Source organism: Corvus kubaryi, unplaced genomic scaffold (genome assembly GCF_017639235.1).
Source record: "Corvus kubaryi isolate FWS band 111438036 unplaced genomic scaffold, C.kubaryi_AGA036_p1.0 37189, whole genome shotgun sequence".
Taxonomy (NCBI): domain Eukaryota; kingdom Metazoa; phylum Chordata; class Aves; order Passeriformes; family Corvidae; genus Corvus; species Corvus kubaryi.
The window spans coordinates 214,062-241,211 of NW_024581054.1; the positions used below are offsets into that span (position 1 = coordinate 214,062).

The 27,150-nt window shown below is 50.2% G+C and overlaps 1 protein-coding gene and 1 long non-coding RNA gene across 4 annotated transcripts in view; one reads left to right on the plus strand and one right to left on the minus strand.

Moving 5' to 3' along the window:
* Nucleotides 1–519: 519 nt before the first annotated feature.
* On the plus strand, nucleotides 520–3,630 carry LOC121661726. The gene is made up of 3 exons (XR_006015075.1): nucleotides 520–571; nucleotides 1,767–2,055; nucleotides 2,460–3,630. It is a non-coding gene; the product is annotated as an uncharacterized LOC121661726 (long non-coding RNA).
* A 1,202-nt stretch (nucleotides 3,631–4,832) lies between these two features.
* LOC121661713 (protein DDI1 homolog 2) overlaps nucleotides 4,833–27,150 on the minus strand; it is a 22,638-nt gene continuing 320 nt past the window's right edge. The window contains exons 2-10 of one of the 3 annotated variants that reach the window (XM_042022187.1): nucleotides 22,550–22,679; nucleotides 21,354–21,584; nucleotides 19,342–19,468; nucleotides 17,403–17,530; nucleotides 16,739–16,867; nucleotides 15,887–15,990; nucleotides 15,286–15,475; nucleotides 11,102–11,164; nucleotides 10,947–11,008 (exon numbers count right to left, since the gene is read on the minus strand). In XM_042022187.1, the coding sequence (XP_041878121.1) occupies nucleotides 11,148–11,164; nucleotides 15,286–15,475; nucleotides 15,887–15,990; nucleotides 16,739–16,867; nucleotides 17,403–17,530; nucleotides 19,342–19,468; nucleotides 21,354–21,584; nucleotides 22,550–22,679 (1,056 nt within the window). In that variant the 3' untranslated portion in view covers nucleotides 10,947–11,008; nucleotides 11,102–11,147. Of the gene's footprint in view, nucleotides 11,009–11,101; nucleotides 13,108–15,285; nucleotides 15,476–15,886; nucleotides 15,991–16,738; nucleotides 16,868–17,402; nucleotides 17,531–19,341; nucleotides 19,469–21,353; nucleotides 21,585–22,549; nucleotides 22,680–27,150 lie in introns of those variants that run through there. The other 2 variants (XM_042022186.1, XM_042022185.1) reach the window with 2 other exon arrangements.

Here is a 27,150-nt window from a genome sequence, read left to right on the forward strand (position 1 = left end):
CCCTACCGGGGCTCGGCTGCGCTGCGCTCCCGCGGGGCCCGCTCGCCTCCGCGCCCGGCCGGCCCCGGGCTGGCGGCTCCGCGGCGCTCAGCGCGCCATGGCCGGGCGCGGGGGCGAGCGGGCCCCGCGGGAGCGCAGCGCAGCCGAGCCCCGGTAGGGCCGCGCTCCGCCGGGAACTGAGGTCACGCGGAGGGAGGGAGGGACGGAGGGAGGGAGCGAGCGGCGCTGCCCGCCCCGGGCCGGCAACGGGACCGCCCTGGGCCGGCAACGGGACCGCCCCGCCCGGGAGCACGGCACCGGCCCAGCCCGGCCGAGCGGGGCCGAGCTGAGCCGAACAGGGCCGAGCGGGGCCGAACGGAGCCGAAGCCGGGACGGCCGAGCCCAACCAGACCGAACAGAGCCGAGTGGAGCCGAACACAGCCGAGCCCAGCCCGGCTGAACCCAGCCCGCCCCAAATGGCGCCCGCGGCGATGGCGGTGGGACCCTGGTGACCCCGTGAGGGGAGCTGGCGTTGGGTCCCTCATGAGCCCCTGAGGGGAGGTGGCGCTGGGCATAGTGAAGGAACACAAGGGTAGATGGCGTTGGAAACAGTTGAGGGGATAGTGAGGGCAGGCAAGGGGATGTGGCACTGAGGACAGTGAGGGAAGGTGGCACTGGGTCCTTCACAACCCAGGGCTCAGTGAGGAGACATGAGGGGAGATGATGTTGGGGACGGTGAAGGCATATAGGGAGGTGGCACTGGCTCCCTCACAGCCCTGGGATTAGTGAGGGGATGTGGGGGGAGATGGCACTGGGGACACTGAGGGGCATGAGGGGAGGTGGTTTTGGGTCCATCATGGCCCAGACCTCTGTGAGGGGAGAATGCATTTGGAACTCCCATGACACAGTGAGGAAACACAAGTGAAGGTGGCATTGATTCCCTCACAGCAAGGAGGGATGTGATGGGGATAAGGGGAGATGGTGTTGGCTCTGTCACAGTCCAGGGCGACAGGAGGGGACAGTGCTGTTGGGTGCCTGCTGAGTGGACACACAGTGGGTTTGGGACATGAGGTGCCCACCAGCCACCAGGGCCCAGCCTGCAGCTTTGCTGCACTTTGGGGCACTGGTCTCAAAGGAAATAATCAGTGAGGGAAAAGTGGGGGATCCCTATGGCATCCCACCACCTCAGGCTTCAGCACTGCTTCCTTCAGTTCTGCTCTGATCTCAGGGGATCCAGCTCTTTGCTGGGATCCCTGTGCTGGGTGGCACCATGGATCCAAAAATGGGCCACATTGTTGTTCCAGCCCAAGCCTCCATTGGTGGGAAAAGCTCCTAAAAACCTCAAATACAAGCCCCACTTGCCATCACATGACAGAGATGGGAATTGGTACAAAGATTTAAGATAAATTATAAATAAAACCTGAGGCTGAGGTAAAGGGTTGTGACTTGGGGCTGGCTTAGCGCCTGAATCACCCGACCCTCGTAACTGAAAATGGAACTGAAAGTAAAAGCAATTAAAAATGTGAAAGCCAGCAGCTTCCAGGAGTGCATTCCCTGCCATTCCCACCCCTTCCTCTGTAAATAACCTGCTGGCAGGGAAGGAAAGGGCTGAGCAAGGGCTTGGATGGAAAAGCCACACCAGCCAAGCTTGCGCTTTCCCTGCAGGAACAGCCCAGCCAGTTTAACAGCTTTGGAAACCATGGGAGAAACTCCCAGGGAAGGGAAGGGAAAGGAAGGGAACAGTGCTTGGGTTAGAACTGAGCCAAACCAAAAAACTCTTTTCCCAGCTCCCCACCAGCCTCTGGAGAAGCAGAAACATTGCATTAAGGAAGATCCCAAGGATCAGAGCTTGTATTGGCATGTGGGGAGGAAGGTGACTCTCTCCTGCTGAACTGGGGGGGAATGGAGCGAATCCTGAGCCTGAAACATCCAAGCCTGATCCCCAGCAAGTCACTGGAGAGACTGAAGTCATCTCCTTTTAAAGCAGCCCAACAGATCCCACACGCCAGTTTATTCTTTCCTGGTGGATTTTAGGATTTAAAGCATAAAGGCAAACAAGCTGTACAGCACCAGCAGGTACGTGCATCCATTTGCATTCCTCATTGCTCCAGAGGCACCAGGTGCAGCATCTACACCTGTATAATCCCATGGGGGTTGGAATGAGCTTTAAGGTCCCTTCCAACCCAAACCACTCTGGGATTCTCTTGTGGAACAGACTTCCTGGTGTCCTGCTGTTTTCCTGAATGTTTTGAATGCCCCAAGTATTTTTTTTACTTCAAGTAAAACGAGTTGGTTATAATCCCTTAAAGCACCCACCACCCAATTATGGATTTACGTGGAAAATTCCCTGCTCCCAGCATTTAGACAGCTCCCATCCTCCTCAGAAAATCTTGGGGGAATCCATCCCACTCCCACTACGTGCTGGGTTGCTTCCCACCCTCTTCCCAAGAGATTTTTAACTCTTTGCTCAATATTTGCAGCCTGAAGTTGGCATGGAGAACGTGATCCCCAAGGAAAATAGCCATCAGGCGCTTGTCATGGATAGAGAGCGAGGAAGGACAGAGCGAGTCACTGAGAGGAATCACCTCCTGCAGCAAGCTGTGTTACATGCAAGGTACTCCCAAGATACCACCTAACGCAGTGCAGTCATAGGGCACCTCAGTAATGCTCCCAGTGATCGGGGGGAAATTAAAGAGGCATAAGAAACATTGCAGCACTGTGGATTCCAGCAGGAAAAAAAATTAGTATTAGGAAAATCATGGAAGAAACTGCTGGGTTATAAGGGTAAGTCAACAGTGAGGCCTGTGAGCACACCTCCATTTCCACAGCCAGGCACAAGTGGTTTGGTTTTAAACTCCTTCCCATTTCCATTTGTTAACAGAGACTGGGAACCAGACATTCCTTTGGCAGTGGCTGTTGGAAAGGATTTCAGTCACCAACCACTCACATCCTTCTGTGTGACTCAGTGCTTTATTGGCAATCATGACAGCACCCTGTAATTAGCACGCATGGTTGTTGGAGGTAATTATGTCATAGTGGAGTGGGTACACTTCCAGGGGTCCCGGCACCCCCAGTGTACCCCCAGGGAATGAGGCAGAGCAGATAATCGATGTACGGTCACAGTGAATCAAGCGCCAGGTGGGCCAGCAGGATTTCCCAAATCCCATTCTGGTGACAAACCCGCCCAAAAAGTGGTTACCTTGGCAAAGCCACACCAGGGCTGATGGGAGGCACTGCGGAATTCCTGAGCAATGGCTCAGTCACGTTCCTTCTGCTGACCATTCCTTGAACTATTCTGGGGCAGGAAATTGCATGAAGGAACACTCACCTCTCTGCATCCCACTCTTGCTCTTAATGCAGCCGCTGCATCCACGTGACTGCTCAAAAAACCTTCAGTTGTTATTTTTCAACTCCAGACCTGTGCAGGAAGTTTTTAGGAGAGACCTCTATTCCTGAAGGCCCACAGAAGATAACCAAAGGAAAACACCAACTGGGAGTGTACCTTTAGTGCACACGGCCTGACCCTCTCTTGGCTCTATAAAGGCTGCAGATTTCAGGGTGCCAATGCCCCAATTAATGGAATCCCAGAATGGTTTGGGTTGGAAGGGACCTTAAACCTCATCCCATGTCCATGGGCAAGGACACCTTCCACTATCCCAGGTTGCTTCAAGCCCCACCCAACCTGGCCTTAGACACTTCAGGGATGGGGCAGCCACAGCCTACCCTTGGTTCAGCTTCAGGACATCAGGCCAATTCAAACTGGGACAATCCCAAACATGGACACAACTGTGTCATTAATCTTCATTTTTATACATTACCAAAATAAAACCATCTTCATCACGCAGAACAAACAAGGCCCAAGTGCTCAAAATAGTTTTGAACCAGAGTGTTCAGTCCTTAAATCATCTCCCAGCAGAAGAAATTGCAGCAACCCTTTGGCCAGTGTATGATGGGGCTGTAGCAGCCCACACATCAAACCTTCCCTTTTCCCACCCTGAGAGCTGAATTCAAAATGTGATTTTGCCTCATAATCAAAGACCTCATTTAGCTCTAACAGCGACACCAGCATCACGTGCAGAGCTCTGAACATGTGAGGAAGAAACCACTGCCCAGTTTGTCACAGCCACTGAATCATAACCCACTGTGTTTGTGTCTCTCTTACCTGGTACCAGCACCGACAGCTCTGGTTAGGAGGGATTTAAAATGGCCAAAACCTCAGTGATGTCTCAAGGAAAAGTGGAAGTTTTCTGGATCTGAAAAAGGAAGTGCTCCTCCATGAGAGGAACTTAGGGTTAGTGACTATACCCCAAGTTTCAGAGGAGGAATATCCTCTACCCCTCCTTTCTAAAACCTGTTCTACTATGTGACACTACGAGAATGGAACTTCAAAAAGGTTATTTCTAACTAAAACTCTCATGAGCTTTCCAGGGATTTAAATGCCAATATTTTTAATGTCCCAAGAAATTAGCTTCCAGCTCCAGAAAAATAAAACCATCTTCTAATTGGGCTGGAAATGAGGTATTTAAGTAGGAGACAAGGAGCGTCTCAATCACCTTCCCAGCAGACAGTGCCATGGCCAAGTGCTACATTTTGTGTTTACTCTGATGCTCTTCCAAGTCCTCCATGAAGGGCCCAACAGCCCATCCCCAAAGTAAAGGGAATACAGGAATTTCTCATGCCTGTTCTCAGGCCCTCCCAACTGGAATCCTTTTACCCACAGATTTCTACTCATTATGTTCAAAATGGCAGCATTTATGTTAAGGAAAATCCACTGGCTTTGGGAAAAAAGGCAGAGAAGGATTTGAGTAGAGAACTGCCAACCTCAGAAATACAGACAGACCAACCAAGCAACATTATGATAAAGTGTTTATTCAACTTTTTTAAAATATCAAATTTTTTTTTACACATAATTTGTTGATAAACAGTCCCCCAATATTAAAAAAATCAAAAAAAGAATCAAGTGTGTATTACTTTGGGCAGAACCACATCCCATTGATGACACACCCACTCCTCTCTTCAGCCGCCTGCGAGGCCGCAGCGTGTTCAGCCCACAAGAGTCAATGACACAAAACGCAACCAGCTTTAGGATTCCTGAGTATTGATTCTCTCAAGTTCCCTAAGTGAGTCTGTAAAACTCTGAAGCATCAGTCAAAGTGTGACCCAAACCGCTGCGCTTTGGATCACAGACTAAGCCTCGTCTACACAGTGCAGGAAGAAATCTCTTGGGCGCTTCAGAGGGGAATGATGGACATGAAACCGACCCCGTTTCCCAAGCTGACTTCCGAGAGAGGCAGGCAGAAATACCTCTGGATTTCTCCTCTTTGATTTTCTGTTAAGAGTTCTGGGGAGCTGTTTGGCAAGAAGTCCAAGTCTGGTGAAGAAACCTCTAGGACCTGCTCCTCCTTTTGTTCGTCAATGGCAGTTTTATAGAAAACTGATCGGAAGTTGAGCATTCAGCAAGTACACATAAATATTGCTACTTTTGAGAAGAGGAGACGGCAAGAGGGAGAGAAGGAAGAGGGAAACATGGAGGACGTACAAGGTTAACAGTCCTGGAGACCAAGTGTCTACATAGAAAGTTAAACATACACAGCAAGGAGGCAGAGATTGTCGTTAACAGCGTAGCTCAGCTCTGTCCTGCAGCAGGTCAACATGCCAGGGATGGTCGCCAGGAATATTCCCTCCTCTTGTCAGAATTACCCATGCCCAGAAACTTCCAGATGTTGGGATTTCACTTAACATCACCTCTATGTTCACCTGCGGCCTTGTGTACACAAACATGCAGTCACCAGGAGGCCAAGTGAATTCCTTCGGTATTTTTAAGGAAAAAAGTAAATCTCAGAAACCAGGGTTGGCTCCAGGGCACACCCAGAAAGAAGCTCTACAGACCCACATGGATCCCTACAGGTGCTGGGAGCTTTACCAAGCACCTTCTGAGCATTGCTTTACTCTCTAGAGCTGGACTTCCATGGTGAAATCCCTTTGTTAAGTGATGTGACATTAGGACACTGTAGCAGTGGTTAATGAGGAGGGGGAACAGAAAAGAACGAGGTGGCTGATTTGAGGCCGGGATACCTGGCTCCTTGGAAACCTGAACAGCTGTTGGTGGTACCTTTATCCCCTGCTGTAGCCGATAAGCCATAGCACTCTGCCATCCCTCCTTCCCTATAAATACTCCCACTCTGTGGGCCAGGTCAGCACACGGACTGCCACAGGCTGAACACAGGATGTGTGTGTGCATGCAGCAGAGAGGACACACGTTGAAACAAAGACAAGTTTTAGACAGCGTTTGCTAAACACACATTCTATTACATTTTATTTTAACCTTAAATACTCACTACTGCCCCAATTTTATACTAAATCTTGCTCCTAAAAAAATTATTAAGTAATTTAGCAGCACATAGCCATTCACTCAAAGCAAGACTTGGAAATTAAGAGATTTAAATCACCAGGCTTGGACCTACTTGATAAAAGAGTTTTAGCAATATTTATCAGTTGGGGGTCAGGGTTTGTTTCGAGCAGTTTAGAGAGACTTACGCACGGAATTCTAGCACTATGGATAAATGCTTCCATACAGCTTTGGCAGAAGGGTGGGATTCAAAGTTTCTATTTGACAAGGAATAAAAGTGAGCATTGAAGCAGATTGGCTGATGCTCTAAAGCTTTTATAGCATAAATTCTGGATGCGCAGCCTAAGTCAGCGTGGCTGTGAGAGCAGAGCCTGTCACCAGCTTAGTGCAGAGCAGCACCACTTGGCCCAGCTGAGCAACGGCTTCTAAAACAGAGAGGGTGACACAAGGGGCTATCACCGAGTAGCCAACACTGAGTAGCTAACACTGAATAGCAACATCTGCTGCTCCAAGCAGCTGGCAGTAGATCCACCCGCAGGCGAAGGGCACAGGTTCAGCTCTCCCACATCCGAGAGAGCCAAACTGCCCCTGGCTCCCGTGTTCCCTTGCTTCCACCTCACCAAGCCACACCATGCGAATACAGATACAGCCATCTGAAGTCACTCTGGATCTGGGAGCCTCATTGCTGCTGCTTCTGATGGTGAACCAGATGCAGACAGGAATGGGTCTGATAGATCCTATTTCCTAAGGCTTCTAGAGAGACCTGCTGATACCGTAATCCTGTACCAGCTCAAGTGTTGCCCTTCACAGAGGGGCTTCTGCTGATTTGAGGTGCTCATTGCAAGAATACTAAACCAAACCTTCAGCAGGGGTAACTCTACCACCTGCCCCATGAAGATGAGAAAGCGCAGTCTGGCCTCAGTAACTCATTTTGAGCAGAGCCTCAAGTGAATCACTGGATGCTGCTGCAGACAGCCAAGCACTGCTTCCCACACAGAGCAGTGCTGGCTGCTGGTATCACAAGCAGAGGGATATAAGCCAAAACAGCTCTAAGTCTGGATGGTACCATCCTAGCTCATGGAAAAACTCCATTTGACAGCAGAATGCCTTAAAGCCCTTCATTACTCCAAAGGATCTCCTGGCTGCCCAAGTGTCTGAGGCAAATCTGACACTGGCACTCAGTGAGGTGACAGATGAAACCAAATCTGTGTTGTTTTTAAATGCCACCTGCATAAAAACAGCCCAGCACACACATAGGAGACCTGCTAAAGCAACAGGGAACACAAACACCAGGACACAGGCCTGAGACAATGACAACACCACATGGAAGCCATGAACAAAAATGTGTCTGGTGCTGCTGAGCCATTGCTCCAGGTTTAGCTCAACATGTCAAGTTCAAGACGAACACCTAACACAAAGCCACTTTTGAGATTTGCAAGTGGGACTAAATCAAAGTTCCTACTTAAAATTTGGTTTCAGCCACGCTTTCCTTCCCCAGTTCTGACAGAGTTTTGGGGCTTTGCAGACCATCACAAAGGAGTCCACCCCCCCTCAAAAAAAAGCATCTGGAAAGGGCTTCCTACAGCACAGCCTCGGTGAGGCCTCACCACGCAGGTGACTCACCAGAGATATCCCAGAAGGCCACGATGGTTGTAATGCAGAAGCCACGTCAGTGCATTTGTTTCACGAACCCTGTTGGGGAGCCCTCGCTCTCAAGGAGGTGCAAGATCAGCAGCCCCCAGCCATGGCATTCCATAGCCGAGAGGCCAATCGACCCCAGACATCCAGAAAAACCAGAGCAAAGCAGATTCTTCCTTCTTCCAATCACAGCCCTGCTTGGAGCCACTGAGATGAAGTTCATTCCTCCCCGGGCACAGGGAGATTTAGAGCCATAACACACAGTTGGTTTGTTAAACAAATTCATCATTAAGGTTTAGCCCTAAACTGGTTGAGCTTGTTCTTTCTGCATGAGGAAAAACATGATGTGGGCAAGGCTAGAAAAAAAAGTCAGTACTCCTTTTCCCTCCCCCGTCCCTACAGTTAATACCAGCACATCTTCAAATAAGTTAAAACGTATAAGTTTTGGTAGCACCAAATTCTATCCCTTCCCTTCTTCTATCCCCATGTTGTAAACTGGAACACACTGGCCCAAGAGCATCAGAGAATATTATGAGTTGGAAGAGACACACAAGAATCATTGAGTCCAACTCTAAATCAAAGCGTAAAAGGGTTTGGCAAAAATAAGCATCAGCCTTCCCTATGCACACACAAAATCTCACACTCCCACAAAACCCCCTCACTCCTCTGGCAAAGCCTTACACATCCATAAGCATCTACACACCTTCAGTAGCTGCCAGAATAATTCCAACAGCTGCATGTTGGGTTCCAAGGAACTGCAACAAATCCAGAGTCCACACTGGACTCGGTGTGCACCTCCCGTCCTGTGCACGTGTGGCTAATTCCTGTCACAACCTGCTTTGTGCCAGACAGGGCGGTGAGCACAGTGGCTGCTGCTTTTTATTTGTAGCATTGGAGCTCATTCTAAAATTGTACATTTAAATAAAACCAGTAGTTTTAATCCAGTATGCATGATTAAAAGCTATCCTGTCCACACAATGCAAGGATGTTTTCTTTCTTTTCAAGGCCCAAATCTAATGAGTGAAACAGAAGAGACATGTTACTTTGGCTGGGAATAATTAAAAAAAATCTGGCTCAACATTCTGCTCGTCCATTGTGGTGTGTAATTGAGATACTCCTGTAGAAGAAAAGATCCCCCAGTCAGCTCCCTCTTCCGTTATGTAGGAACAACAATGCTCTTGGCTAGCAAAATGAGAAGAGCAAGATCTGCGTTTCCATCCGCTTGTTCCAAGGCCTCATGAGCTTCCTGCGGGGTAAAACCAGCACCGAGGATTCGGTCAACATCAGCGGCAGGGAAAGCAGGGGGTGCAGAAGCCCGTGTGGTCAGTCTGGTGTAGGCGGCTGGGGGGCTCAGCAGCGGTTCCTCACTCCCAGCCAGCGGCCACGGACCTTCAGGAGCAGCACTGCCACTTCTCCCAGGTGCTCCTGTGAACAGGCTCTGAGTATCCTGTAGTGCACCTTCGCCCAAAGCAGGTGTGGAGGAAACAGGTGTGCTTTGCTCCGAAGTTGGACTCGGTGGACTCTGAGAAGCTCTTGCCAAAACCTCCCCCTGCTCTGGGCTCTGCTGCTGGCCAGGGGTGGCTGCAGAACTCACCATGACCACATCGCTCTTACCTGAACCCTTCTGCCTCTCTAAAGTATCTCCCCCGAGCACAGGCTGCCCTGGACTGATAGGCCCAGTGCTGACATGCTCTCTGCCAGAATCACAAGGCTGGCTCCCCTCTGCTCCTCCACCCTCAGACCTCACCTCAGCAAAGGAACAGCTCTGTTCCTGGCTGGCTGGATCTGAGCCTTTCTGCTCACCTTCAGGAAGTCCCTTCTGCTGCACTGCTGGCTCTCTGTGAACCACTTCCAGCTGTGAGACTTCTTCCGAGGCAAGGATCTTACATTCTCCTTTCCGGCTGATAACCAAGAGTTTGTGAAGCTCTTTCAAGGCTGATGCTAGAGGGAAACATGGCTCTTCTGAAGGTCTTCCTGGATCCATGTCCAGCTGGTGGATGCTGGAGGGGAAGGAGCTGTCTGCTGCCAAATTAGCCAACTCATGATACTCTGCAGGAGTTTCACTAGTGCTTTTAGGCTGCAGGACATCACTGGTGGAAAGCGGATCACTCGAGGAGGATGGAGACTTCAGCAACTCCACCTCCATGGAGAAGGCATCAGAGTTCAGGCTGGATATACGTCTGCTCTCAGTCTGCTGCTTCTGCTCCCTTGCTGAGCTCTGCGCTTCAGCTGCAGCCTGCTCCACTGCATCTATTTCCATGGAGGCTTCCATGTGCACATGGCTACAGGAGGCTGACAGTTGGATACTCCTTTTCACACAGGAAAGACCTGCTCTCTCCAGTCCATCTCTCATTTCCATGGGAGGATTTTCTGGCTGCTTGGCTTCTGCCACAGCAGGTTTCTCAACCCCACCAACACAGCAAGGAGGTTCTGGGTCAGTTGTCTCAGTTTGCTCCTCAAGATGTTCCTTTTCTGGCTCTTTGCACGTCCGATGGTCTGTGGGAAGCTCATGTTTTTGCTCCTGCTCTGAAGACAGACAGACATCTTTATTCTGCCTGTGCTTGGCAGCAGTGTCAGCCAAATTGACTTTTGTCACTTCCAGAGGATGTTCCTGACCATGATCTTGCCCTTCAGCATTACATTCCTTTAAAATGTCAGCACTAAATGTTTCTTTGAGTGTCTTCTGTGAAAGGCAAGCTGAACTGGGGCAGGTTCCATCCCCCGTGTGTGGAGAGGGGTCATTATTTGCCAAGGAAGAGCTATTGGAATGATGCTGCAATACCAGAGGATATTCTCTTTCTGGGGTTATCTGGTGTTCAGGTGAAGAGTCAAAAGTCTTGACGGCTCTAGGATCAATGGGCTCTGCAAGGCTGGATTCGGATGAGCAAATTGAAGCAGGGGCAGAGACAGAACGATCAAGTAATTGATTTGTGGGATTACAGATCTTGGAATTTAGTCCTGAAGACTGGACTGGATTTTGAAACCCATCAGAAGCTGGTAATGAGGGCATTTCCAGTGAGGTAGTTTCTTTGTCACTATTCTCTATGGAAGACAGAAGGAAAGGAGCAGTCAGGACACGGCAGAAGCACCGTTCACAGCGTGGCAGCACAAACTGGAACAGGTGGCTCTAAATACCTGGTCTGTGGCCCACTCCAGCTGCAGTAAACACACACTACATGCATCAAGGCTTCCGGCGTTCTGTTTGGATTAGGAAACAAACACACCAAACTCGTGTTAGCATTCAGAGCACACACCATGCATGGTTACAGTCCTGCACAGCTCCCCTCCCAACTGTCCGGCACAACGCCACGGAGGCTGCAGGAGCTCCTGCCTCCCAGGAGGATTCTGCCTGGCAAATTCGGCACATCAAGGTAAAAATAACTTTGCCAGAGCACAATTTAAAGGCTGTTCTGTACTGTCTACGCCACAGAGGAGTCTGTGGGTGATACTACACACTTGGTAAACTCTACACAGTGTAACACGTGTCTAGTGCCATACTGGTCTGTTCTCCCTTTGGCTGGAGATACTCAGGAGACACGTTTCAGGGATATAGGAACTGAGATGGCAACACAGTTCTTGGGTTATGTTCCCAGCAGTGCCATCAGACCCAAGAGAAGGTGACCAAACACCAGCCAGCTGCAAAAGGGAGGTGTACAGATTGTAGGGGGAAAGAAATCCCCCAAAAGAACTGCTGCTCAAGGCTGGGAAGAGCAAAGCAAAGGAGAAGCAGCCAGAAGTCAAACCCAGCTTGCTGCTTCCTTGTCCTCACAGAGAGCAGATGAATTGCAGATCTCTATCAGAAGCACCAAACACTGGCTGTGGTTATCGGGGGAGATTAAGTGACCTTATCTTGTTGACAGTCTAATCTTGCTGATGTATCAGCGCTCTCACGCTCGTTAAATCACTCACACAACTTTGCAGGAGCTCCTGTCCTGCCACCACAGCCCTGCTCTGCCCAGGGTCACAGGTGTTCTGTGATTTGCTGCCCTTTCCCTTCCCAAACTCAGTGGTCTTAAACACACACCACTGGTTTTCCTGGAGTCTCTTTTTACATGAGCACTCGGGCAGCTCACCATGCCCACACCTCCAGCCAGGATTCTGTTTTAATTCCACAACACAACAGAAATCTGTCTTTCTCTCCTCAGCCTTGTTCCTTTTATCCTCTGTTAATTAAAACCAGTGCAGTGACATCACCCCACTATTCATCTTTCCTAAGGGTGGGAAAGAGCTTTGTGACAGAGGATATGGATGAAAACTAGATGGATCCTTTCTGTTTCTACGTGGAATGATTACATTCATGTTCTCTGCTCCTAAACCAACCCTTCAGGGAGAAAGCAGAACTGTCTTTTGACCCGCTGGATCGTTAATAAGGGTGTGATCAAACACATCAGGGATTCACATGTAGGTAGCAGCAGGAGCTGGTTTTCTGCCAAGCACTCCTCAGTGTCATCCTTCTCCTGGGGTATCCACAGGAGCTGAATCCCAGCCCCACCAGGGATATTGGTCCAACTAAAACCGGGAACAAACTCTTCCCCACAAAGTGCACCATGAGGGATAAACTCCTCTCTGTACCAGGAACAGCCTGAGTTGTTTGTGGTGGCAGTGACTTGGACTGAGGCTGCCTGGATGAAAAGGTGTGTGTGGGATGAACTGCCTGGCTACACTTCCTCCTCAGCAGAAGAGCTCCAGTTTTGCTGCCAGGCTTGTAATCGTCCATGATCACCAAGCTGCCCAAAATTGGCACAAAAGAGCATCAAGCCCTCAGAAATAAATGAGGACTGGGACCCGGATCCCAGTGAACCCCACCAGGACTCCACCTTGCTGCCTTCCATAGGTGCTGAACCACCAGCAAGGCAGCTGACAGAAATCATGAAGCTCCCTAAAGTGGGCTTCAGGGGATTAAATAAAGCTCAAGGATAATCCAGGTGCATTCAAAACAAGCACTTTAATAGCCTCCAGGTGCACACAGCCATTTGTGTTGTACCATCTCCTGGAAGCCAGCAAAAATTCCTGCTGTTATAAAAGAACACACATGTTGCGGGGAGCTGAGCTTCTTTGGAGCTGCATCACATTCTCTTTCTATTGTTCTTCCATTTTCTGTTTTTTCCTTTCCTGGTTTTCTTGGCACCACCTAGCAGCAACTCAAGTTTTGGAAGAGAGAAAGAGAGAATGTGCTGACATTTTAGGATACAGCCAACAAAAGCCTGTGGGCCAGAGGCTGGTACTGTGTCTAGAACTACCAGGACTGTCACAGTCAATCTGAACAAGAGCCACTTCAGTTCTGTGCCTTGGTGTTCTGTGAGCATTAAGTGAACACACAAAATGGATTTCCTATTCCCATAAATCTTTTATATTCCTCTAGGGCTCAGCATCAACGGCAAGTGTCCGAGTGCTGACTAGCCTGAACAAAGGCTCATGGTCCTTAGAACTGTATGTGGTACATAAGCAGCTTGGATTTAAGTAATTTCAGGCACTTTTCTTTTTAAAAAACTCAACTAAAATGTTTTTATTGTAAAGACTCATAGTTAGGGCTGTGTTATTTGACCCTTTCAACGGAGAACTAAATCCAATCAACTATAATATCTGCAAAGTCTCATCCAAAAATGAAATATATTCCAAAAGCTAACCCAGGCTTCATCAGGCTACAATTTTTAACAGGAAAAGAACTAATATTTACACCTGCCAGGCTGTGGGAACAGACAAGAGCCCAAGCTCCTGAGCCTGACCTTTAGCAACGTCAAAACCCGATCACAAGGTCAAACCTATGTTTGTGTTTCTCTCTACTGGCTGCAACCTGAGTTAATAAACGTTCAAATTTGGCTAGAAAAGTCACACATTTAAACTATTTCTTACTGATTCATTAAAGCCAGACCTTCCTTCCGAGGTGTTTTGCATTTCTGGAAAACTTATATTCTTAGGATGGAAGAAAATTGGCCAAAAGGAGCAACAAGCACAGTCCTGTGCTCCCCTTAATGTTATCAACTTCATTATTTGTAACTAACTGCTTACTCTTTGGGTTGTCAAACAGTAACTGAGAAGTGTTAAAGAAAAATTTCAGTGCATTTCAGTTAGATAGATACAGCTGTAGAAATATATATACGTCTATATAGACATATAGATAGATATATATATATGTAGTTAAATATATACAAATTTTAGTATCTAACAAATATATAAAAATATATATGTAATATTAATATTACATATATGGTTAAATCTTTTTATCTCATTTCAATTTTATATATGGGCATGCTAGAGTCTTAAAAAATTAGCAACAAAAACGTTGATCAGCTTAAACCTGACCCAGCAAAGAGTTCTACATGTGTGTAGGAAGCAGAATTTACTGCATTCTGTCAGAAGAAAAATGAGCAGTAAAACTCAAAGGTCTCTAGAGAACTCTTGGATATAAAATGTTATCTTTAGAAGTTTTGGAAAAGGCTTAAGGAATACACCCTGAGGTATTCACAGCTTCTCTGGAACAGCAGGGAAAAAAATTAATTTTCCCTTTAGCTAAAAGCTGAATTAAGGGAGGACTTGAACAGAAAATCTGAGTTTTGGACCGTTTTTGGCTCATCACTCGACTTTCAGCTATTTTGGCTGAAAATAAAATTACTTCACTAAATTTTGCAGCCACCAAAATCCCCTGCAGCCCAGTCACAGCACCCGTGCAGCGTTTGGATTCCAGAGATACTGGGAACAAAACTGCAGGAAGGTGAAAGTTCTCTCTGCAGGTCACGTTTAAGGCTGAGGACATGAATTCAGCTTTCGAAACTTAGAGCATCTGCAAGGAGGCAATTCCCCCTCCAAGGGCACGAGCACCATTCCAGGGAAAAATGCTGAAATAGTGCGAATTCTAAAAATTGTCATGAACTTTTGTCACCACTACAGCTGCTCTATTTTTACGTGGTGCAGCCAATAAGAGCAGGGTTTGGGAAGCCTCCCCAAAGCTGTGCTCACATGAGGCTGCAGCAGCACCACAGCTGAGCCACGTCCCTGCTGGGTACTACAACGTGATCCCGGCCACAGACAACCATTAACCTCCACACCTTGAAAGCCAGGAAACCAGAGCGTGTGGGAAGCTGCAGGGAAAGCACAAATTAAACAGCGAACAGCCCCTGTGCCTTCATGCAGGTTTTGCAGCCCAGAAAGGAAGAGAGAAGTGCACTCAGAGGCCACGAGCAACAATAAAGCCCCTTCTCTCCACCCTTTACTGGTTGATGCTGCTCCCAGGAGCTGGAAAGGGAACTGCTCACAGACATCCTCACATGCAGCAAAAAAAAATACACGGATTCCTATTTCAACTGGGCTCCTGCCGGTACCTGCTTCCTCTACGGATTTCTGTATTGCTTCTGCGAGCTCCTGGTCGGCGATGTCCTCGGGCCGCACGTCGTCGCGCCCCGCGCCATACGCCAGCCGCGCGCACTCGGGGAGCTCGCCCTCGGGCAGGAACGAGGTCTGCGAGCCCGTGGTGCCGATCACCAGCACATTCTTCTTGAGATCAATGGAGCACTGCGAAAGAGCATCGAGACATCAGGGGCCTGCGGAGAGCCAGGCAGTTCCCAGAGAAAAAGGGAGACACGAAGTCAGGCAATCTGCCTCCAATGGGAACGGCTCACAGCAGGTAAGGGTGGGCCAGGAGTATCAGCTCTAAGCAAAGGGCCCTGTCTGACTCAATTTGGAATAAATCATTCAGTTGGAAAGCTCTGAGCATCTTTGATCAGAGCAAAAGGCTCCAGGCAGCAGCCAGGCACCCCAGAACTGTCCATGATGGATGTAGTCTACGTGCTTCCAGGCTGGAAGATAATCCACCATCACCTCTCCCCAGAAAAATCCTAATGAATTCCCAGCCCAGGCATTTATGTTGCACTTCTCACTAAACCTGCAAGAGCCAGGTAACTGTTTCAAAAGAGGTTTTGATACCTGATGCCTCTTAAGCATGTCCAGTCCTAGGAGCATGTCCATGGGCTGCTCTTCAAGGATTGAGAAGGAGCACGCCAGGAAATCCCCTTCAATCTGCACCTGAGCTGAAACACAAGGGAGAGAAGTTCCCACTACAGCACAACAAATCTGCTTTCTGCTCTTCCACCTCCAGGGAAAGGTCTGGGCAAATCTGAAAGCAGCACTCTGATGCACTGTTTTGGTCACAAAAAGTCCAGCCCTTTGCAAGCCCCAGGACTGCCAGGCCTGCCATGGTCCCAGATTAATTATTTTAAAAGCCAGTGTGCCTAAGAACCTCGAGTCCTGCTTCTCTGACCCTCCAAGCTTGAGGGGCTACAAACAGTTTATTAGAGCACAAGTCTAAGCAGCAACAACAGCAAACAGATTCGATTTTTCAGTAATAAGGACAATCTCCTCCATCCAGAAAAGCTGCACAAGAGCACGGAGAGGCTTCTCTTTCCAAAGGAACAGCAAACACTGCACTGCACTGGAACCCTTCCTGAGTAGCTCACCCTGCCCAGCAGTCCCACCCAAAATGGGCAAGGTTGTGGTGTTTCACCTTAGGTTTTGCCCCCAGTGAACATCTCCTCTAGGTGTGCAGGAGCTGGGACTCCCTCACCTCAAAGTGTTACAGTAATGCCATTAAAATAAAGCATTAATGAGACAGAAAACAGAGTTCTGTGCCCAAGACAAACACATTGCAGATGCACTTTGATTTTACTCTGCAGGAGCTTCTAACAATTACAGCACCAACCCAGACACTCCTCGGTGCCAAGATTGCGGGAAATGCAGTTAAACCCCTGCTAAAGCTGCCCCAAAAATGCCAGTACTTACCTAAGTGCACTCTGCCAATGATTTTCTGTGTCCCAACACCCTTAGCAATGCCAGCCCACCGCCGATCCACCAGCCTCATGATGTTGCACCTTTCAGCACAGGCTTGGCTCATGATGGTCATCTGGGCACCTACCAGCGACAGAACTTGTGTTAAATCCCGATAGCTCAGCACGAATTTATATTTTCTCCTGGAAGAGCTTAAGATCTGGCACTCAGTGGCTGGGAAACCAACCCACCTGCCCCAGGGCATAAAGGCTTCCTGTGAATCCCACTGTGCTGATCTGGCTGTCCACACATGGGTCAGCACTGACCATTACTGTAGGGATGGAATAACCCCAAGGACTTCCCCTTGGAGGACTGTAGATGAGAACCGCCACATTAAAGGCGCGTGAAATCCCCCCATCTGCAAAATGAGATAAGACACACACACAGCAGTGACCTTCCAGGCACGGCAGTCCCAGAAACTCTCCCAGGAGCCCTCATCCAGGGTGTTCCCACACTGCTTCTCCTAACGATTTGCTCTGCTCACCCAGGCTGGGCTCAGGATTCAGTAAAGCACTTCAAAATCTTGTCATGCAGTGCTTTGTTATAGGGTTTTTTGGGAAAACTACTGGAATGTTTACTGTTGCCCTCAGTGACAGAAAGGAGAGTGTGGAGAAAGCACCTGAGTCCACAAAGGCTTTCACGGGGTGTCCGTTGACTTTGCAGTTGATGTAGAGCATCACCACCTGCCCAAAGCTCTCGGGCGCCTCTTCCATCGCTATCGTCATGTTCTCTTCAATGTTTTGTTGCCTGAATTTTGTGGAGAAGAGAGAGAAAAAAATCAAAATGTCTGTCAACCAGACCTTGTAACATCCCCCTGACTCACAGACGGACCTGGAAATCCCACCTGCTGCTGCTCACCTTACAAACACACATTTAAACCACAGCAAAGGTTGCTTCCTTAGCGAAACACAGGCCTTGGAGCTGAGGATTGCTAGGAATGATCTCAGCTTAGTCCAGAGACACTGAGTCACTCCTCAGCAGCCACTGCCGCTTCCAACCCCAGCCTAACTCACCCCTCAGCTCCTGACAGCCTTGTGTTGCCAATAGGAACCTGCCATCCACGATAACCTGGAGAACTCAGAGCAAAAAACCTGTGGATTCGTTAGTCATGCCGAGGGCACACGGAGATGTTGCCAGTAGCTACATCACTGGAATCCCACACAGCAGTTGAACATTAAAATCCTCTGGTTTCCCTGGTATCTTTCCTTTTCCAGGCATAGGAAAGGAGGGAGGTGAGCAAAACAGCAGAAAGAACACCACCAGGAGCACCAGCCCTTGGTGCAAATTCAAGCCGACAGAAAAACTGCTCTTCAAGGAGTCCCTGGCAGCCCCAGGATAATCCTGGAAGTGATGGGTATCCGTAGTGACTGCATCTGAAACAGCTTTATCTCCCCAAAAAGAGGAAAAAGGCTCTAATTTTGATGTCATTTCATTTTTCACTGAGTGGGGTATGAAACCTGGGGACGGCTCAGCCCAGTGTTCCCAAACAGCATTGGGTGCATCCCCTTTATGTGTGCCTCATCTAAGGAAGAAGGGAAGCGTTCCTGTGCCTCCAAGCAATGTTTCACTATCTACAAATGACTATTTTCTGCATTGCTGAGTGTTTATCTGGCACCAACACCTTGTCAGTTGTAACATGAGACCACTCCTAGCGCCAGTGAATTTTGGTTCTGACCAACAATGGGTCTGTACCAGACAGACACTTTGTTATTGGGGAAAGCCACTGGCCATGAACTGACTCAAGGATTTACCACTCAGCTGAAGAAATCAAGCCTCAGCCCAACACAGTTACATCTGGAAGGCAGCAAGAAGGAGCGAGCTGATGTGCAGAATTCATTTCTGCAGAACCTCTCATCAGTGAATCAGCCAGACACAGAACAATCAGCAGGACGCAAAACCAAATCTTGAGGGCAGCTGGGAGAAACGACATTGTGCTGCTGTGCAGAGCTCAGCTGGGAGACAACACCAGCCCAGCTCTTGGGTTCAAAACACGCCCCAGGCACTGGAGTCGCACCTCTCAAGAGGAGATGTGCTTTCCACAAGTGCTCCAGTCTCAGAGCGGACCAGCTCAGGCAGCTCCAAGACATCACGTGCACAGACAACAGTGCTGTCACCTCATATCACACAATCCCAGAATGGTTCAGGTTGGGAGAGACCTTAAAGACCATTCAGTTTCACCCCCTGCCACGGGCAGGGACACCTTCCACTATCCCAGGTTGCTCCAAGCCCTGTCCAACCCGGAACACTTCCAGGGATGGGGCAGCCACAGCTTCTCTGGGCAACCTCTGCCAGGGCCTCCCCACCCTTACAGGGAACAACGCTCTGTGATCTCAGCTGGACACATCTAAAGGATGGGGTGCACCTACATGTTCCCAAATCCCAACCTTCCCACATGCAAAGGTGACCCAGAGCATTGCCCTGCAAACAAACGCCTTGATACAAGGAATGTGTTTAGATTCTGCCTTCTCTGAGGAAAAAACACCATGGATAGAAGCACACAGCAGTTTTTTCTCCCCAGAGAGGACCCCCAAAGCCTGCAAGCCGCTTTGGTTTGTTACCTGATGTCTTCTTCTATCTTGGCCTGTGCCTCCAGATCAAAGGGGTCAGCGGAATAGAGCCGGATCCTCTCCTGCTCCCGCCGAGCTCGGTCCTGCTGTTGCTCCAGCAACACCCTGGTGAATTTCTCTGCGGGAACGAGGAGATAAAGAAATGCTTTTTACTGGAAATTACTCTTGCAAATCAAATTCTGGCACAGCAAATGCTTCTTTTGATGCCAGCTGAGGAATAGACTCAGCAGCACACGGAAAAAAGCTTCCTCTGAGGGCGGCATGGATGGACCTCAGAGGATCAGTGGCAAGCTTGGGAACCTGCCGAGATGAAAAGCAACTGGACAGAGCTCATTCTCCTCATGTCCCTACCCAAACACTGCACAATCAAACTCAATTTCCTGGCACATATATTTTTATAGGGAAAAAATTAGCAAAAGCTAACGACAAAACTTCCTTCAAAGCCAAGGAATGTGGCAAAGCCAGAGATTATAATCCCTAAAGACGAATGCCTACCACTGGAACCAGGAGGTGCTAGCCAGGACACTAGGTCTAAATGCACATTTTAAGACCACAGTTTTTAGATTCCCACTTTTTCTGAATGGCCTCTGGCCATTTTTTACTACTTGAATGGGATCACGTACGTCCCCAAAAGGACTTGGCAGTCCGTGAAGGTCTGTACACACGGAGGGTTTGGGTTTGCTTCCAGGGATGCTGTTCCCAGGAAGCAGCTCTGGCTCAAAGGCTGCTATGTGCTCAGGGAGGCACTGGGTATGTTTGACTGTTGGATTTTTGAAATTAGGCTTTTGTACAGCAGGTGCCTTCACTGAGAACAGCCACAGGGCACGGATCTATGCAGATATTTGGGAATCCAAGCTAGAGCTGAACTGGATCTGTGCCCAAACACTGCCAGTAGCAGCAGTGCAGCACGACAAGGGCAAAACCAGCCCAAACCACTTCCTCCTGACAGCCCAGTGTGGCGATTTGGGACTGAAAATGAACATCTGGGTCAAAGCTTGACCAGGCAGAACAGCAGAGGGGCCAATTCTGGGTGTCTTTGGCTTAACCTCTGGTTTCCCATGCCAAGAGCAGCACCCCTGCTCAAGGTGATGGGAAAAACTCCCAGCAAGAAGCCTGAAGATGCCTGAGAGTGCAAAGAATGTGACTTCAGCTCTGGATATGAACTAAAGGCAGAGTTTAAAACTAAACAGGCTGACAATATCCATGGAAGTTCCTTTCTGGCTTCCTTTGACAGAGAGAAATCACTCGGACGTAACCCTGAAAGTTGATAAAGTCTCCTGCTAGAAGCTCCTTCTCTTCACTTATTTCTCCAAACTCCACAGGATTTATCTCCCAACTAAACATCCTGCAAAGGTTCAGGAGCTCATCTGCTGCTACCCAGAACTCCTCTCTTTTCACACTGAAAGGACACCGGAGTTCAAATCTTTCACCACAGGAAGAATGAGGGACCAACATCAGCTGCATAGGAAGTGAAGGACGAGGCTTCAGTTGTGCCCAGAACATGCGGACACTTCCAAGATTAACAGAAACCCACACGTTTGACTACTTCTATTGAGAAAGTTCCTAAAAGACACCATTTCCTTGTTCCTTTCCCTCTCCCTTTCTGTGATTCACTTCCATAGCACATGATCACTACGGACAGAGCTGGGGCGCGTGCTGCTCTCTGCTGAGTCCCAGCAGGATCTGGGACGCACCAAACACACCACCTTTATTCGAAATTGTGCATTAAGAGCATGTCTTAGTGTAAAAATCAGGAGCTGAGCCACTTGTGTTGACAGACACCCAAATCATCTGTGCATCTGATATTTCCGAGTAGGAGACAGAGGATATTAAAGATGCCAAGCAGAAGAAATACACCCAGAAATGGAGGAACTCTGCCTTGAGTGCTCCCAACTGGCACCTTTTATCTGCACCATCAAGGAGCCTGCAGCGCATCCCAGCGTTAAACACCCGGGGCTGCCTATGATGGGAGCCGACCCTGACCAGCTCCAAGCCCAGCTCACCGAGGTCTCCGCTCAGCAAGGCCTCGGCCAGGGGCGGGTTGCGCTCCTTCAGCAGGGACAGCTCGTGGGGGTTGGCCAGCAGCATCTCCCGCAGCAGCGCCGGGTTGTCCAGGCCCTGAGGGAACGACGGCGCGTCCGGAGGCGACGGGCGAGGACGCTGCGCCGGGGGCTGGTGCTGCTGCGTGGACGTCCCGGGAACGGCGATGCTGCTGAAATCTATCCTGGGCAGACCTGCAGGGAGGAAGAGCAGAGGTGTCGGTGCTTCGTGGTTACAATTCTGCTGGAAAAACCATGGGAAGGATGAGCTGCCCCTTAATGCTGCACGAGAGCAGATTCTGTGAGCAGCAGTTTGTGTCGGAAGCACAGCCGCGTCCCCGGGTTACTGGGTTAGCAACGCTGGCGCATTTATGTAACTGGTCTCGTCTGCCTGCCCCATTTTTAATCCCCTGAAATGCACTTGCTGACTATTCCCAGCTCCACAAACGTGAATCCCTCATGGAGGGACTGCAGGGCTAAACCCAGTGGCTCTGAGGCACTTTGGAGTCTCTCGGGTTAAAAAAAAGCAGGGGAAAAAAAAAGTAGTAACATTCCTGCAGACCTGCATTGCAGGTACCCATCCTCCAGCTGAGGCAGGACGAGGACCTCAGCAATGCTCCCATGCCCTTCTCAGCCTGTGGCACCTTTTCTAGGGATATTTTATGACTGGGATTTGCTAGCAGTGCCTGTGGAAGGCAGGACAGAGGCACAGGGCATTCCCAGATGCACACATGATTGAGCCACCGGGTTTGGCAAGATGTGGCTCCTCAGGGAACTTGCCACAGGGCAGGTTCAGGACACATGTCCATAGAGGCTGTTCCTGGGTCTGAGCAACTCACACAACTGTGCCATCACATCCAGCAGGAAGGGAACCAGTGGCTGTAGGAGACCTCACACACCTTTACCAAACCTGTTCTGAACCAGTCACCTCCTCACTGCCTCCACACTTCCCCCCAAAAAAAGTAAAATGGTACTGGCTTCCTCAGAATAAAACACTAAATCAGAAGCCTTTATGGTCATTTACAAGCCCCCCTGACTCATCCCAGCCACTGTCCCTCCCTCAGTGCTTTGCATAGAAGGTGCTAAAGGACACTGACAGGAGCTGGTGTTGGGTAAGTCTTGATGAATCTCAGACAGTGTTGGCACAGAGCCTTTCTCACCTGGGAAGCGCATGGAAGGCCGTGGCTCCACCGTCTCCTTCTGGCGCAGGATCACCACATCCCCATCCTTCAAGCCATAGGAGGCCAAGGACCTGTTGTTGTCGGTCAGTGGCCGCTCCGCATAAACAATCTGTGCCAGGAGAGCCACCAGCACCACCGAGCAGAGAAACAGTTTAAAAAAAAAGCAAGATGTTAAAAAAAAACATTCCAGTAAATCTTCCAGATCCATCTCAAGCTTCAGAAGGGAAGGTGTGATGTCCTCACAGGCCCGGCCTCAGGCACGGCAGGGCCTTGACACATTTGTGGTTGGACAACATGGGGTTGGTCTTGCTGAAATCCAGCCGTGGTTTGACAGCCACAGAGAAAGGGCTGGTCTCCCCTGATCAGAGGCCAAGATCATTAAAGGGAAGCAAGTCCTGACCAGGACTGTCTGCCCACATGCCCAAACTCCAACCTCTATGATTACACAAGCCTCGGACGTTTCCTGCAGCGTTCCCTGCCCCCAAGTCAGCACCCACTGACCCCGGACCAATTGCAGACATGCCAGCAGCACCGATCTGAGTAGATCCAGGGATGATCCAGCCCAACATCCATCATTCTGCCTCTTCCCACAACTCGGCTCCCCAGAATAACCAGTTTTACGGGGACCTCAATCATTAGCTCAGTGCTTTCCAGTTCACTCCGGTGATGTAACTCTCCAGACTCGGAGCACCCAAAGGCATTGCTCCCAAGACTGCCATCAGTCCCATGGAGGGAATGAACTTCTCATGACTATAAAACACAAGCTCACATCCACTTCTGTTTTGATAACCTGGTTTAACAAGGGGTCCACAGACTAAACATAAAAACACTGAGATAAAGGTGAATAATCCCCACGGAACATTTCCATGAACATCAGACCCGTAATACCTAGAGGCCCTAAGTTATGGGAAAGCCCAAAATGTAAAATAAAGCTGGAACAGAAGCTCCCAGAAATGGTATCTGGCAACGCCAAGGTTTCTGTGCCGTCGCTGGAGCACAGCGAGACCAGGCAGATCGGCCCAACCACCTCCTGCCCTGGCAGCAGTCCAGAGCACCGAGAACTTGGCTTAAACCCCTCAGGCACACGATCAAATTTCATGTTCACCACCTTGTTTAGCCAAACCGTCTCTTTGGGGCTGGAAAAGGCCAGTTCAGCAACAACACGTTTGCCACAGGTCGGGACTGGCTGAGCCTCGTGGGAGAAGCTTTTGCAGTCCCAGCGTGGATGGGCTGGGGCTCTGCCTGATGCTATCACAGGGAGCAGATCCAACAATATCCAAAAAAACCAATCAGTACCTGTCTTAAGGTCTGGATGACATTACAGACTTTCATTGCTTCACTCCAGCAACTCCAAAATTTTACACAGACTCTCCCTATGGCACTCAGCAGTGGAGATCCATTGTCAGCAGCAGTGCCAAAATGAGGCAAGGCAGGAGGAGCACAAATGACCAGAACCCCGTAGGGCAGCAATCACAGAATCAGGGAAAGACACACGATGGAACCGAGCACGAGCTCCCTACCTCCTCCCCACCACCACAGTGCGCAGCCTCAGCGCTACCTCACGAGCCAGGTCCCTCCCAGGGCCCATGTGCAGCGCTCTGAAGGTGTTTGGTCTCTACCCCACACGACACCACTGGCACAACCAAGGTCAGCTGGTGCTGGCAGAGCCCCGGCACAGCCTCTCATGTTACCGGCCTGAGTCGGTGCTGCCGCAGCAACAGCCAGTGTGTCATAAATCCCAGCTGCACACCCAAATCTGAAATGGCAGATTCCCCGCGCAGACACTCTGGAAGAGACGAGTTAATCAGTTTAAGTGAGGCTTTACCTCTGTCATCTTGCTGGGATTGGATTTATGAGCATTTGGCCTTACATCCCAGACAATGAATTAAGCGTCTGGCACTCGCGCCACGTCCATTAGCATCACGGGTTAATCCACTTCTGACCCATTCCGCTCCACTCTTAAAACAAACTGATTGGATTTTGCTGCCTTTTGATTGTCTGGTTCGTGGCAGTTCTGCTGGCTGGCAGGCACCAGACACAGGTTCTTCTGGAGGTGACTCAGACAGGGATGCAGGCACTGATGGATTCACTGTGCTTGATGCCAGAGGGTAGAACCTCCCCGTGGAGCAGGGAACCCCAACCAGGAGCGCTGGATACCACCTGCAGCCATCAATCAAGGCAGATCCTGGACCCATCAAATATTCTTGAGCATGGCACAGGAGAGGGAGGGCACAGAGAGAAAATAAATGAAGGGAGGGAATGAAGAGTGTGGCTCTGCTGAGAGCCTCCTATCCCCTCTCCAGGAAAGCCACAGCCTTGGTGTGTGGAGGAGACTGTGGAAAGTCAGATGGTTTCCCCTCTCCTTGCCCTGCTCCTCTTATCACCACAGCCACCGGCAGCCACCTCTGTTATCTCACCGACCTGTGCCCGAAGCTGTCCCTCGGACACCTCACAGCTCCCTGCCCCACCCCAGACTGCAGCACCCGGAATTCACTGCCCAAACCAGCAAAGAACAAGGCTGGGATTAACCTTTCTCCACACACAGTGGTTCACTCCACCCTGCACAACCCTTACGATGAAATGCATCCTTTCTCATGCCAACACAGCACCTTCAATGCAAGGTTCACCTTGGTTGGGGAAAAAGGGCAGAAAACAGCCAAGTCTGGTAAACGTAAAACCGCCTGTTTGTGGTATAACAACGCAAAATCTTTCCACACAAGGAGCTGCTTCACTGATAACTTGTATCTTTATAACTTTCTCACAGAATCATTGAAGCTGGAAAAGCCCTCCAAGATCATCAGGTCCACCCTGTGCCCAATCCCCACCTTGTCCCCAGCCCAGAGCACTGAGTGCCACGTCCAGTCCTTCCTTGGACACCTCCAGGGATGGGCACTCCAAACCTCCCTGGGCAGCCCCTTGCAATGTCCCACCACCCTTTCCATGAAGAAATTCCTCCTGACGTCCAACCTGTTCTCCCCACTGAAGGTCCTAAAAACACCTCACAAACGCCAGGCAGAAAGAGAAGAGAGAGGAGCGATAAATAACTGCCTGAAAACGCGACACGACACAGCACAGGATGATGCACGAGTGGCAGATGGATGAGCAGAAGGAAGGCAGGGGTGGCTACAAAAGCGCAGCGCTGCTCCCCTTGCCTGGGGCTGGCAGCACCCAAACCCCACACAGGTCAGCTGTGCTGGAAAAACTCAAACAAGGGAACTCCTGACAAAAAATACACGGAGAAGTGACCCCTCGTTATCCTAAATCAGACCCAGAGCTGCAGGTTACCATGACACAAGGGACAAAGGTGACAGTGAGGAGTTTATGCTCCAGTTCATGCCTGGAGATGTCGAAGCCACCGCAGAGTCCCCCACTCAGGGGCTGTCCTCAGATCTGGGAGCTCACTGGTGGTTGTGACACAGCCACGGGGGGGTTGCTGAAGCACAGAACCTTTGTGTGAGGTGGGTTCTCCCTTTCCACCTGCCCAAAACCAAGAGATTTTTTCCTAAAAGAAAATCCACCCTACCCGGATTTTCTACCCCTGTTCTGAGACTGTTTCTCTCTCAACACCAACCTCCCATTCCAAAAAACAAGGCTCTCCCACGGCAGAGGGAAAGCCAAATGTTGGGAACCTGCTGGGTGAGGAACACTCCAGCTCCAGGGCTGCCCCTGCAGCAGCTCTTCCAGCGCTGACTAATCTCGGCTTGGCCGGAAAATCACTTTGTTAATTTAGACTGGGAAAAGGCTCGGGAAGCAAAAGCCACCACCACTAAACTCCACAAACTCTGCCAGGCATGGCCGGCGCCGAGAAAAAGAGCCGACACCGCCCTGCCCAGGACAAACGGGGAGGAACGGCCAAAAACGCGGGACTGAACCCAAAACATGAGCAAACCCCAGACAGATGGCCCAGAGCCGCCCCCACACGCAGCCTCCCCCATGTTTTGGCACGCGAGTGAGCCGTGGATCCGGGCTGGAGAGGGATATTTGCTGGGAAAACCACACGGATGTGCCTGTTCGGTCCCCACACCTGTGTGGAAAAAAGGGAGGAAAAGACTCAATGTGCCCTTTCCGCCCCAGACCGGGCAGGGGTTTGGTGGGATAAATAAACCCTTTCCCGAACTGATTTCAGCCCCGTTTCCCGGGGTGTTTGGAGCCCACGGGCCACCACTTTCCCCGCGCTCCGACTCCTGTTCCCCTCGCTCCAATTCCTGCCCCGTTTAAGCATCAAATTCCTCCGAAACCTCAACATAAAACAAACCAAAACAAACCCACATTATTTTCCCCCTTTCGGCTGCGCGGCGGGCGCGGACCGAGCCTTTCCCGGAGGGACCACGAGTCACCGAGGACTCAGAGCCCTCTCCAGAGAGGATTTTGAGCGAAAAGCGAGGGGTTTCTCCCCAAACCCGAAAGGTCGGCGAGGGGAGGCACCGGGAGGGACCCGCCACCCCAAACAACCCCAAACTCCAGACGGCCGGGGGGGATCCCGGGACCGCGACCCCGCGGGGCGTGGGGGACACGGCCGCTCCCAGCCCGGGAGACCCCGACCCTGCGGGAGAAAGGGGACACGGCCGCTCCCAGCCCGG